Source organism: Lissotriton vulgaris, chromosome 1_1 (assembly GCF_964263255.1).
Source record: "Lissotriton vulgaris chromosome 1_1, aLisVul1.2, whole genome shotgun sequence".
In the NCBI taxonomy this organism is placed as follows: domain Eukaryota; kingdom Metazoa; phylum Chordata; class Amphibia; order Caudata; family Salamandridae; genus Lissotriton; species Lissotriton vulgaris.
Genome location: NC_141685.1, coordinates 1,662,674,984 through 1,662,687,391, shown reverse-complemented (window position 1 = coordinate 1,662,687,391; position 12,408 = coordinate 1,662,674,984). Strand labels below are relative to the sequence as shown.

The 12,408-nt window shown below is 43.2% G+C and overlaps 1 protein-coding gene across 1 annotated transcript in view; it reads right to left on the bottom strand.

Moving 5' to 3' along the window:
* SMO (smoothened, frizzled class receptor) overlaps positions 1–12,408 on the bottom strand; it is a 139,481-nt gene that overhangs the window by 47,908 nt on the left and 79,165 nt on the right. Inside the window, exon 10 of the mRNA XM_086918892.1 lies at positions 6,839–6,987. Within this exon, the coding sequence (XP_086775018.1) occupies positions 6,839–6,987 (149 nt within the window). The remainder of the gene's footprint in view (positions 1–6,838; positions 6,988–12,408) is intronic.

Below are 12,408 nucleotides of genomic sequence, written 5' to 3'. Positions count from 1 at the left end.
ACCAGGTGGCGATCTAATGCTAAAGTGTACAATCTGCAGCTCATATGCCTCGAACACGTGTTCAACTACACAAGAAGAGGTCGAAGTTCAGCCCTGACTCTGCTCTCGGATTTATTTGAGAAGTAGGCCAATGGATCAACACACTCAACCAAAGACACAGAGCATGTAAGAGATCACAGCCTTAACACAGTCATCATCTCAAATGTTTCGAGCTTATCAAGACTGCCATTGGAATGCAGTGCCAACACTATACTTTCCAAAGAGTATGGCCTCAAGAAACAGGCAAAATGACACTACTAACTTTAGAATCACAATTTGTCATCAGCTTTCTTTGACATCTTTCTCCTGGCCCTCATGTCTTGTAATACTGTGATCTCCCTTAAATAAAGCGCACTATTAACAGACCTGCCCTGACTCCATCATTTGGATGCCTTTGCATCTGAATACATCCATATCATAATATGTACTTTAATAAGTTAACCATATGAAAGTCTTTGGTCAGAAACACGTAGTACGAATTAGAATGCTTGCTTATGTCATTGCCATTTAAGTACTTTACAACAATCAGACTGAATCGAGAACTATTTACATACTTCTTCATAGGTACATTGAATGAATAAGTCTCCTCCTATACATATATTGATTTTTTAAATTTATTGTACACCCACTTTCTCATGTAGAATGTTTTTCTGGAATTCGATCTATTCTGTTTGATTTGCATTTTAATTGTAATTTTGTTCTGTGGTGGACTCCTCATCCAACTAAGAATTGTTTGCAAATTACCTCAAGAGTACAATGTACAATTAAGTCTCTCCAATTAGTATTCATTGTTTTATTCTTTTTATTGCCAACCCACCTTGTCATGCAAATTGTTTTTCTGCAATATGTTCTGTTCGGTAAATATTATAATTGCATAATTGTGCCCTGCGGGGATTCCTTTCCCTTTCTTCCACATCAATTCTAGGGACACCAGCATTTCTCCACAATATGGTCGTAAAATAGACTGCTCTAGGTTTTCATGTAGACCCTAATAAAGACTTTCTTTAAAAACTGACACATATACTACTCTCTTTACTACATTGATTTGAATGTAGACTGACTTCAACCACATAGTCGTTAAGATGATTTAACCAAATCTCAGACTTGAAAGCCCAAAACTGCTGTTATTTCTGTCCCACAGGATGGCCACTGAAGCCCACACAATTCAGTCCAGCCGTTAACGGGACTACCCAGAGAAATTGAATACCCCCCACTTTGAACCATGTCTAAAATAGCTCTGAGCTAGCAGGTGAGGCACGAGAACCCGGCAGCTGTTTAGGCGATCGCTTCCTCTAAGGGAATTCGGAAATGTCATTCCTTCCTTTTCTATATCCTTCTTTCAGGCTTTATGTCTTTCTCTCCACCCTCTCTGTATTTTGTTCACCCATCTGTCTTTTCCATCAGCCCTTACTTCTCTCCATTCTTCTTTGTCTTTTTCCCCCTGACTTACCATTTCATCCACCTATCATCCTTTTTGCCATTCATCCATCCATCCATCCCTCTCTCTCCATCCATCCTACCTTCTTTCTTTTCTTCCATCATCACTCTTTTCTCTCCATCCATCCATCTCTTCATGCATCCTTAATTCTTACTCCTCTACTTTCCTCCCTTAATACTCCTACCCAGCCACCCATACTCTTTCCATCTTTCTCTACATCCATCCTCCTCTACATCCATCTCCACATTTATCCATCCATCCTACCCTAATGTTTACAATCTTACCTCCCTTTATTCCACTGCAAGAGGTTGTATTTAAGAACTTCTTGCAGACCTGAGTCTGTCATCAACGTGAAAGGAGTAATAAACAACAGCTTAAATGTTTCATAAAACACAGAACTATCAAATGCCCCCCCCTCAAATTGCCGAAGTGGGAGGCTTAGTGACGCCCCTGCCCGCCATTCACCTCAAACCTGCACTACTCCAAAATGGCTGCTGCCATCGAAGGCAAACAGTCACTGTTTGGATGGACGTATGATCACCCTGGTGATGCCTTAGCCATAGGCCCGCCCCGGAGTCCACTATTTTACAGACCTGTACGAACCTTCTTCAGGGACCAGCCTGCAGGATTCAGCCACAGAGGCCCATCCCTTCAAACTTGCATTCAACAGCCACTGTGGGACAACTTTCGAGCCCCCGCAGGTATCAGCATCGCTGGCCAACTCTCTTTATATGCTTCACTAACAATCATTTGCCTCTTCCCAAGTCTTCTTAATCTTTAAAGAACACACAACACACTTTGTTTAAGGTATAACATGAGGCTTACTTTCCACCAACATGTTCTAAGTTGACTTTACTTTCATTGCTCCTCTTCAAAGATTGTGTCCCAGACTCCTTCCCACCGCCTGAAGCCAGGTTTTACTATTTCAGCTTTTGCACTAGTACAGCACACATCCAAATCGTAATCTCTCACATACGCATAATGTATTTACTGTATACAGTGTGTAGTGTCACCAGTTACTGTGTCCCTAGTAACAAATGTGTGCACACTATTTCCTTATAAACCATACAACAGTAGATGATGTTATTGTAATTACTATAATGAGGGTTTTCACCCTTTTGAAACCCATTGCATAACCAGCCATCATGCATGTGAAAAGAACTCACTTCATACAAAGGAGGTATCATTTTATGAATACAATTAGTATACACAACACTCTAAGTTTGTACGAGTTGATTCATCGATAAAGATACAAAAAAAACTCTACCTCTGATTTCATGCTCTGACATCTATATATCTGCCTGTGTTTCTCAGCTATTTGAAATGCATTATTGTTGATTAGATATTATCGAATAATTAACACTTTTACAAGAGAGTGAATCTTCTAACCCTAACCCATAACCACCTTCTTTTCTCAAACCCTTACATACTGTGGGCATTACTACACGTTTTGTAGAATTAATCTGGTCTCCATATCCAACAATACTTAAATCAGTGTTTGAAAACTAGGCTAAATGATGATTTTGTACCTAGAGAAGGATAGCACAGGCCAAGGAACAGAGCCTGAATTTTAACTCTGATATAGCACGAAGGATCTGTTTTTGTCTTGTTACTGCAACCCAGAAACCTCAGTTTGGTTCTCAGGTAACACAAGCATTTGCAATGCAATAGGTCTCGCCTTTGCGAGAGTTTGAGCTATTGGCATTGTAAATGACTGCCTTTTTATTTATTTATGTGTTTTGAAAACCTGCAAGCGGTGCGTAAATGCACACTTTGTACTTCTAGTCGTTGCTTACGAGAAGCAAGGCTGGCCGTAACTGCGCCTCTTTTACTGCCAGCCTTGCTTCTCGTAAGCAAGGACTATTAGTATAAAGTGCGTGTTTACGCACCGCTTGCAGGTTTTCAAAACACATAAATGAAAGGCATTGTCATTTACAATGACAATAGCTCAAACTCTCACAAAGGCGAGACTTATTGCATTGCAAATACTTGTTCTGGTTTGTAGCTTTCACTAAACATAACCGAATGTATTTATTTTAAAAAAAAAACAATAACCACAGAGACAAAGTCTTTCCCTTAGCCTCGGGTAAAACCCTGAATGCTCTACCTCTCCGCTTTGTGCCGAATCTAATCTCGTGCAGTTCATATGGCTTCTGAAACTTTTTTCATGCTGATTTTTGAGGTACACTACTTTACCACCATGTTGATTTGGTAATGAGTACTGCCACCTCATAGAAGAAAAGCCTTAATTAAATACTTATCGGCATGTTATTGCAATTTTTATTTTAAAACTAAAGATAGCCCTTTTTACACCACCCTTTGCTCTCAGTATTGTACATCTGGAACCACCTTCTTCAACTCGGACAAGTTGCAGTAAGAATGGTGTCCTTTTTGAATCCCCAAGTACATAACCATTGAATTGCGATCTTCCCGAACTTCGCTTTTTAGCCTGATAATTTGTGCAGCGCATAATAATCTATTTTGGAATGTCTGAGTAATTGTGCATTTTATGGCCGTTTATCATTTTAAATTAAATTTTGCACCTAGTATGTCAACAAAAAATCCACCATTTAACATTTTTACATTTTCCCCGAAGTTTCACTAGCCAGGCTTTGAATTAAGATTAGATATTGTATTTGGTACATTTACAGTGTTGTGTATAAACAAAATAAGCTAGGGTGACGGCGCCACGCATTTGCTAAGGCAGTCCTCCCCTTTCAGCACCTGTTCTGGGCTCCAGCAAATTTCAGAACATTTAGTACAGACCCAGTTTTCCGAGAGCCCTTTCCACGTGCCGTAGTGCAGAATGAATTAGCAGCCGCTAGCAGTGTGTGTAAAAGGTGCAATGGATTGCCCACGGTCTGCGTGCTCTCTGACGATGAGCGCTGTAAATCAAGCCACCGTGGGCCCCTGGGCGATGCCAAATTACAGCCGTGCATTTCTGTGAGAGAAATGTCTCGATTTTCGGTTCTCAGAACCTGCGCCTCCTCACACTAGCCCTGCGCCGACTCCGACAATACTGCGGATCAAAGGAGAACCAGAACAGACAGACGGAAATGTTAAAACACAAAGTAAAAGAAACAGGCTCTTTGGACCACTGCATGAGACCGGAGGACGCGGCACCCAAGTGCACAACTGAGCGAACAGCTGCCGCTGACCGGATCAGCCGGGCTCGGATAAGAGTGCATTAAGCAGGAGCCGCGGAGTTCATTTGACTTGGCAACTTAACCCTTGAAGTCCCACCGCAGGCATGGCGCCAGCAGAGGCGCGGCTCCTTGCGTCAGAGCTGGAATGACGTGGTCACGGCATGGAAGAGGAACCGGGGAGTCCCCCAGCTGACGAGCCTTGGGTTTCTGATGTTACAATGACGTAAAAGTGGCCTACACTGCTCCCAGAAGAAGGGGTGCGAGTGCGACAGCATTTTTGTTTTTAAGTCCGTCCTCTGTGACTGTTTAGCCTGGTGAGTTTGAGGGGGGAAGAGTGTGCGTGCGTGCGTCAGAGTGAAGTAGTGTGGCTCACTGGTTAGAGGCGGCAGACCCGAGAGCAGAGGACGGCCCGGGACCAGGGTTTGATTCCCGGCGCGGCAGGTTTCTGGACCAGGGTCAGCGGACTCGATAATTCTCTCGCCTCGGTGCCCACTCTGATCAGCGATCACACTCGGCAACTCTGGGCATTAGCTTGCCTCATCTTCACTAACGGCCCCACCAGACCGCCGGGGATGCCTGGTCTCACCCTGGAGATACCCATTAAGGGACCATCTCTCAGGGAAGCCAGGAAGGGTTTCGCAGCAGTCGAAGCGCCTTGGGACCCTACGGGTAAGTAGCGCGCTATATAAATGCCAATACATTTACATTTACATTTACAGTCTGTGTGTGTGTTGTGTGTGCCTGCGTGTGTGCCTGCCTGTGTGCCTGCCTGCGTGTGTGCCTGCCTGTGCCTGTGTGTGTGCCTGCCTGTGCTTGCGTGTGCATGTGTGCATGTGTTGTGAACAGCCGGCCGGGATCGGAGCGCGTGACCTGATCCGATTCCGGCCGGCTGCGTGCGCGTGACAGTCTGTTGTCTCTGCCTAGTCCTTGAACGGGAAAAGGACTGAAATGATTACAATAGATCGCTTTGCGACAGCAGGCGCGACCTAAAAACGGGTCCTTTGTTGATGATCCAACCACAGCAGCACGTGGACCTACTGCAGCACAGTGAAATACAAGGAAACATGCTCAAAATGCAAATTCCTTTTTTTTTATATCATGCTTTTACATGTAAAAGATTCTCTCTTTGCAAAGCATGCTCTGATCAAGTGGCTGTCCAGCATTCTAATCAGAACAATGATGGGTAGCTCGTACAAACGCTTGCTGGCCCCATGACAGGCTCTGTGACACAGCCTAGGAGGAGACGGGATAAGGGTTACTTTCAGATTAACAAAAGGAGGTAGACTTCCTAGCTTGACTCTGTACCATCTGAAGGGCTGTCTTTAGCGCTGGTGGTGCCCAGTGCGACAATCTTTTTTGGTGCTCCACCAATGACCTTCTCCACGCACTCCTTCACTACCTCCCTCCAACAGTGCCACTCATCTCTCCGTCTCTCACATGCATTTAATTTGTTTTATAGTGCTACTCTACGAGTATAGGGTGTCAGGGCACTCCTATCACATACGCATTATACAGACAATAAATCAGCCTGCCTCACCGTCTGATCGTTAGTGGGAATGATGTGAGAGTACACTTGGGTATGGGAGTGAAGGGGTGCACCTCAATGTTTTGGTGGACGTGTCAGAAGTTGGCTGAGAGCCTTTGGGAGGAGAGCCTCCCTGTGAGGCCGGTAATGGTTAGCACCCTCAAGAGCGTTTTCCCCTGGTCTGTTATTGGAAGTGTCCCACCAGGGCTGGGATAGAGCCTGGGGCAGTCAAGGTTGGACCAATCCTGAGCAACTGGAGAATGGCCCCTATCAATCTGATAAACTGGGCATCAAGGGCTACACATGCTTCATGTAATGTAAATGAATGCATTATTACAATAGTCAGTCATCATCAGGAACACATATACATTGATAACAATGAACTACATAAAACCTTTACAGATGAGCCCATCACAAAAGATAGTAACTCTTTCGGTTTCTCCCCCATGCTTTTGTTGTATGCTGTATAAATTACAGGGGACAGCTTTTATTTTTGCATAGGGAGGGTGCTTTGGAACACATTCAGACATCAGGATGACCACTAGAGTATGAATTTTCTTTCTTCTACTAACTTGGAATAGGATGATGGGTGACCAGAGAGATTTATTTAGATGTTCCCGGCAACACTGATTGAGGACTGTTATGACAGGAGAAAGGTAAGAAGGGAGATGAGGCACCCCAATAACTCACCCACAGGCCCCTCGTGAGACACAGTGTGCATGCTAAAAGACAATTCACGCTGTGGGTCCTTCAGCAGCTCCTTCCTCTTCGAGAATGCCTTGGCAATCATCTTGCTCTTCTTAATGCGTTTGGGTTCGTCGTCGCTGCGCCCAATGATCCTGAGGAGACGTTACAATTGGTTTAATCCATTGATAGGGCAGGCACTTCTAACTTAATTTCCTCAGACAAAAAGTCACCCTGACAAACTGCAATTTATACATTAACTGGAAAAGATAAACCAACATAAAACACCTAGGAGTAAAGATAAGATCAACCAGTGTCCTTCATGTCTGCTAAATTATGAGCTCTCGGTAAAGGGAATATGGTAGGTTCCCATCGTTTGAAGTTCACATGAGGTATTTCCCAAGTCTCTACACTTCAAGGAGTGGGGATAGGGCCCATTTGGTGCATACTCGTTCCTATCAAAGGGTTGTGCAAGAAACTAGTCATTCTCAGGCAAAGTAATTGCTAGGCGTCTTGTAGAGCTTAGGCTAAGTGTCTGCTGTAAGGTTTTTTCTTTCCTACCTCAACATCTTTCAATGGGAGCACTGCGAACAACTGCCATAGAAGGGCACTCGAGCAAGCATTGCACGTACCAGAAAAGGAACTACTGATGTGTTTTTTGCCTCAAATACAAAGCACAATTTATATCTCATGCTGTTATTAAAGGAAAACCTCTGTTTTCTGTTCAGAACAATGTTCATTTTCTAACTACAGCGGGACACGACAGCCAATGTTTTTGGCCATTTAAAAAAATTCTGAGGTAGTCCAGTGAACTACTAAGTAGGTTATTTGCTAGCTTTGATCAGTTATTTAGAGGGGGGCTTCGAGAAAGTGTGGGAAGCGAAAGAACCCGAGCGTCTTCCAAACTCATGGGCCGCTCTCATGGCTAATATTGAAACAATCCAGTCCGAAAGTGACTTGAGTAGTGTTGAAGTACTCAAGAAGTGTTGAGTGTGAAGGATTAACCTAATATGAAGTTACAACTCCTGATCTCACTTGAGTGCAGCCTGGATACATCTCTACTATGTAAAACCTTGATAAGCCTTTAAACCTCTCAATGTTTTATATACTACAACATGTACATGATTAGTCCGAATGTGCACAATGCAACAACCGGTTACAGCTAAGAAAGGTCTAAAATGAGTGCAACCTGGTATGGTCTATAACCTGTAAAGGTTGAGTAGGCATATACCAAGCCTATAATGATGCCGGTAGACTTAAACCTCCCTGGTGATTTAAGCACAAAGGCAATGAAAGAAGGTCTCTACATGATTCTTAGTACTAGCATATCACCAAACTCACCCACTACAGAGGTAACACCCTCAACCACATCCTGACAGCCTCACCCCCAGTCCACTGCAAGGCTTGATACCCAGGTTCTGGACAGACCATGTCACCATTTTTCACACAACACCTAAGCAACAAGAACAACCAAAAAGAGAAAAGCACATAATCTGCTCCCAAAGAACTCATTGTGGATGTCCTTTATGAAGATATCAGCCTATTTAACCCTTAAGAGCACAAACTACAAATCAACACTCTCCTTGATCAATATAACACAGCCGTGAAAAACACAGAACTCAATGAATTAATGCCAACTTGATAATCTACACCCAAACACTGTCAAGAACTCATGCATGGCATTCACAGAAAATAAATGAAATCAACATGGACCAATGTCCTTGATAAGCTGTCCCTATTCAAAACACTCCACTCGACAGGCAGATCCCTTGTTACTGAAAAGTTAGCCTCCTTCTAGATGACACACCCAGGAAGCGAAGGATAGAAGTAAAGTACTCCGCCAAGGAGATGCTGCCATAAACCTCAACTCTCAGCCAAAGATCCTTATTAGGTGCTTCCAAGACAAGATATGACAAATCCTACCCTCTTAAGGTTATCTACCTTGGACCCACGCCATCTCTCCAACTACTGCCCCAACCTCCACCTTCCTTTCCATCCAACTGCAGCAGCAGATACCAATAACAACCTGCTACAGGGACTACACAACTTGCTTCACTGTGCCACAATAGACAGCAACGTTTTAATTAATGGACAATGCCCTCCTCATAAACACCAAAAATGACACCTGTCACTTAGTACTGCTCGACTTTTGCAGCCTTCAACACAGTTGACCACCATATACTGATTCACACTTTGGAAACAGCCATGGTTTTCTGTCACACAGGCCTGCAATACTTTACGTCTCTTGCTTGATCCATCCCCTCACCCACCATCTTCAACTTCTACATAGAGACCTTTAGATACATTGCCACTAGCAACATCAATATGGCACAACACACATCTCTATCTCAAAATCTCCAACACTCAAGGTATTCAGAGACTCAAAACCTGCCTTGATTTAATCCAGAAATGGATCGCTATGTACCAAACAAATGCTCAACACACGAAAACCTGGATTATTCCTGTTCGCTAACAACAAGAAAAACAGAATAAAATTTGGCTGTTCAATATAAACACAGATCACAGACAAATAAAAATCACTCAAATTCACCCCGGATGCAAGCCTTTCCCTCAAATAACACATTTCAAGGAAAACCAAGAAAGCATGGTACCAGATTTCCCTCCTGTAAAAAAATGAAACTCTTCCTACCCGAAACAGACTTTAAAATGTAAGTAAAAACACTGATCTTCTGCCACCTGGCTGCAGCAATGCTTTGCTTAATGGTTTTCGTTACACTAGATTGGCATCCCTGAAAGGCATTCCACACACTGTGGCATGACTCATCAAGTGTTTATCAATTTTGATTGTGTTCATTGTGATTACGTGTACTCTTTTTAACTTTACCCTGCCCTGAGCACACCCCCTCCTTCACTCTCCTCCCCTCTCTTCCCCCGACTTTGGGGCTTTCTGAAATGATTTATGAATGTATTGTTAATTGGTTGATACTGGGTATTGAAAAATAAATATCAATACTTTCATTCGGTAGTTTTGATTTTTGCCTACAGAGCTGATAAAAGTAAAAATAAGCTTTGGTTGTAGTGTATGGTATACATAACACTTTTCCCTTGCGGGGACCCTCTCTACACATACCATATAACGCCCAGGTCCCCGCGACTGCATGGGTTCAACCCCCCTTCATGTAACATGACTCATCAAGGGACTTATGTTCAATCCCATCATCCCAAAAGGCCCCTGCAGGCCCACATAATCTCCAAGACAAGCTTCATCACCTACAAGAAGGAAACAATAAGACAACAGACTTTCTCTATCTATGTACTGAGAATGTAGGACAAGGTCAGACCTGTTCTCCCCTTTTAATAATTAAGAAACTGAAGACGCATTTCTTAAAAAAAAAAAAACACCCAACATGTAGCAGCCTAACTGTAAACAATCTTGAATCACACACTACTGTTCTCACCTGCTGCTCAGCAACTCATACTATCCAGCTAGGTTTATTATATACAAATACCCTCACCTACATACATGTGCACACAGGTGAGGCTGACCTAATTTACACTCTGAATAATTTGGGCATACACTCTGCGTATGTCTACAGTGGTACACCCTGGATATGGTTTAGCATGTGCACACAGGTTAGGTCTATACTATGTCACTCCTGAATACATCTTTCATGTGTACTTCCTGTATAAGTCTTTTGTGCATACACCATGGATAGGTTTATAGTAGAACACCTAGGATAAATCTATAGTATGTGCGCTCAAAATAGATCTAAAGCAGAGGTTTAGACAGCGCTTTAAATGGGGGTGAGGAGCCCTTTGCAGAGTTTTGTGGGCCAACAGATCTTTTGAGAGAGAGAGAGAGGGAGAGAGACAGAGAGAGAGAGAGAAATGATACCAATACTGGACTAATATTTCAGATTGTGTATTATCAACGCCATTTGTCAGAAAAGGTATATGTTTTGCTTAAGGGAATTTCTGAAGGGACACTGCAATTGAGAACAGAGGTGGCAAGAAAAAGCTCAGCCATGTGCCAGTATTGATGTAACAGCCTGTACTGGAAAGGTGGTGGATAAAAATAAATTCTTACTTTAGCACTTTGTGGGCGTCTCAGTTTCTGGTGGTTGGATAGCAGTGAATGTTACAGCAAAGATGTGCCTCACTCAAGGTCCGCAAATGTCTCAACAATGAGATATTAGTGCATGCTTGATGAGGTAGGGAATAGGGGCAGTGCTAAGAGTTCTTTAGCAGTGTCAGCTTGGGGGGGTGTGGGGGGGCTTTGACCGAGTCTCATGAATGGGATATCAATACATAGTACTGATCAATACACAGTGCTAATATGTATTTAGATTACGATATATAAAACATGAACATGCAGACTGACAAGGCTTGAGTTTTCAATTCCACAAATGTGATGTCAGAAAAGCCCACTTATCTGCCCAGCTTCCCTAAGGCTCTTCCCTCCAGCCTTTACCCGTGGTCTGGAATTAAAAGCAAAGAACAAGCGTCACTAGCCGTCATGTGCTGGCTTTATTATACTCATCATTAAATGACAGATGAGATTGATCGTGGTGTGATCCTTGCCTTGTAAAGGCTGTGATGCACACTGGGACGAGTCACATGCAGCAACAGTGGATCTGGGGGTATTAGGGTAAATTACTGTTCTGAATCGAAAGAAGATGCAGACCCAGGGAAAAGCAGGACAGAAATGCAAGCTTTGTTCCAGTAAATATGCCAGCAGGTTTCTGCCTACAAAATACCAAGCTGTACATCAATGACCCTCAGAGCCATTTAGTAGGCGCATGAGAAATGTTAGGGTTTGCATTCACATTTTTAAACCAGGGCGCTAAAATCGATATCAGGGGCCCTGGAATTATGCAACATTGGATAACCAAATGATGCAGCGGGGTCGACTAAATCGTGTGGCAAGAATATACAAATTTGGCACATTTTATGAGAACATTACTTCATTGTTTCGTAGTCTAATACTGTCTGAACGAAATGTTACTTTCCAGTAGGAGTAGTTTTGCAGCTTGAAGAGTTTTCTGAATTCACATGCTGTGCATTATTCTGCCATCTAGTGGTTGGATCCAGAATTGTCTCTGTTTTTTTCTCTCTTTGGGGCGTCGTCGACCACCATTTGGTGCTAGGTCCACCCTTGTTTGACGTTAGACGGTGCCCCGGAAGTTCCTGTGTGTGGTAGCCATCTCCGAAATTCATTGGACTCCTTTTCCTAACTTGGTAAAATTGGGTATGTCTTAAATCTTGTTGTCTTTAGTGGTTAGTTCTTTATTTACATGATCTTCTTTCCCTACCTGTTTGCATTCCTCCTCAGAGGGGAGGTGGGTGGGACGCAGGTGAATCAAGAAAACTCTTCAAGCTGCAAAATTACTCCTATTGGTAACTAACCATTTCGTTTTGCAGCATGAATCCTTTTCTGGACTTACATGCTGTGCATTAGATTATGTTGCGGTTTCCCGCTCCTTGTGGTGGTTGTGGTAAGATGAGGAAGATTTTGCGAACAGGGGTTGAAGTGCCTTTTGCCCCACTTGAGCTTCCTGAGTCATTTGTAAATCCACGCAGTAATGTTTGGTGAAGGTGTGTGGAGATGCCCATGT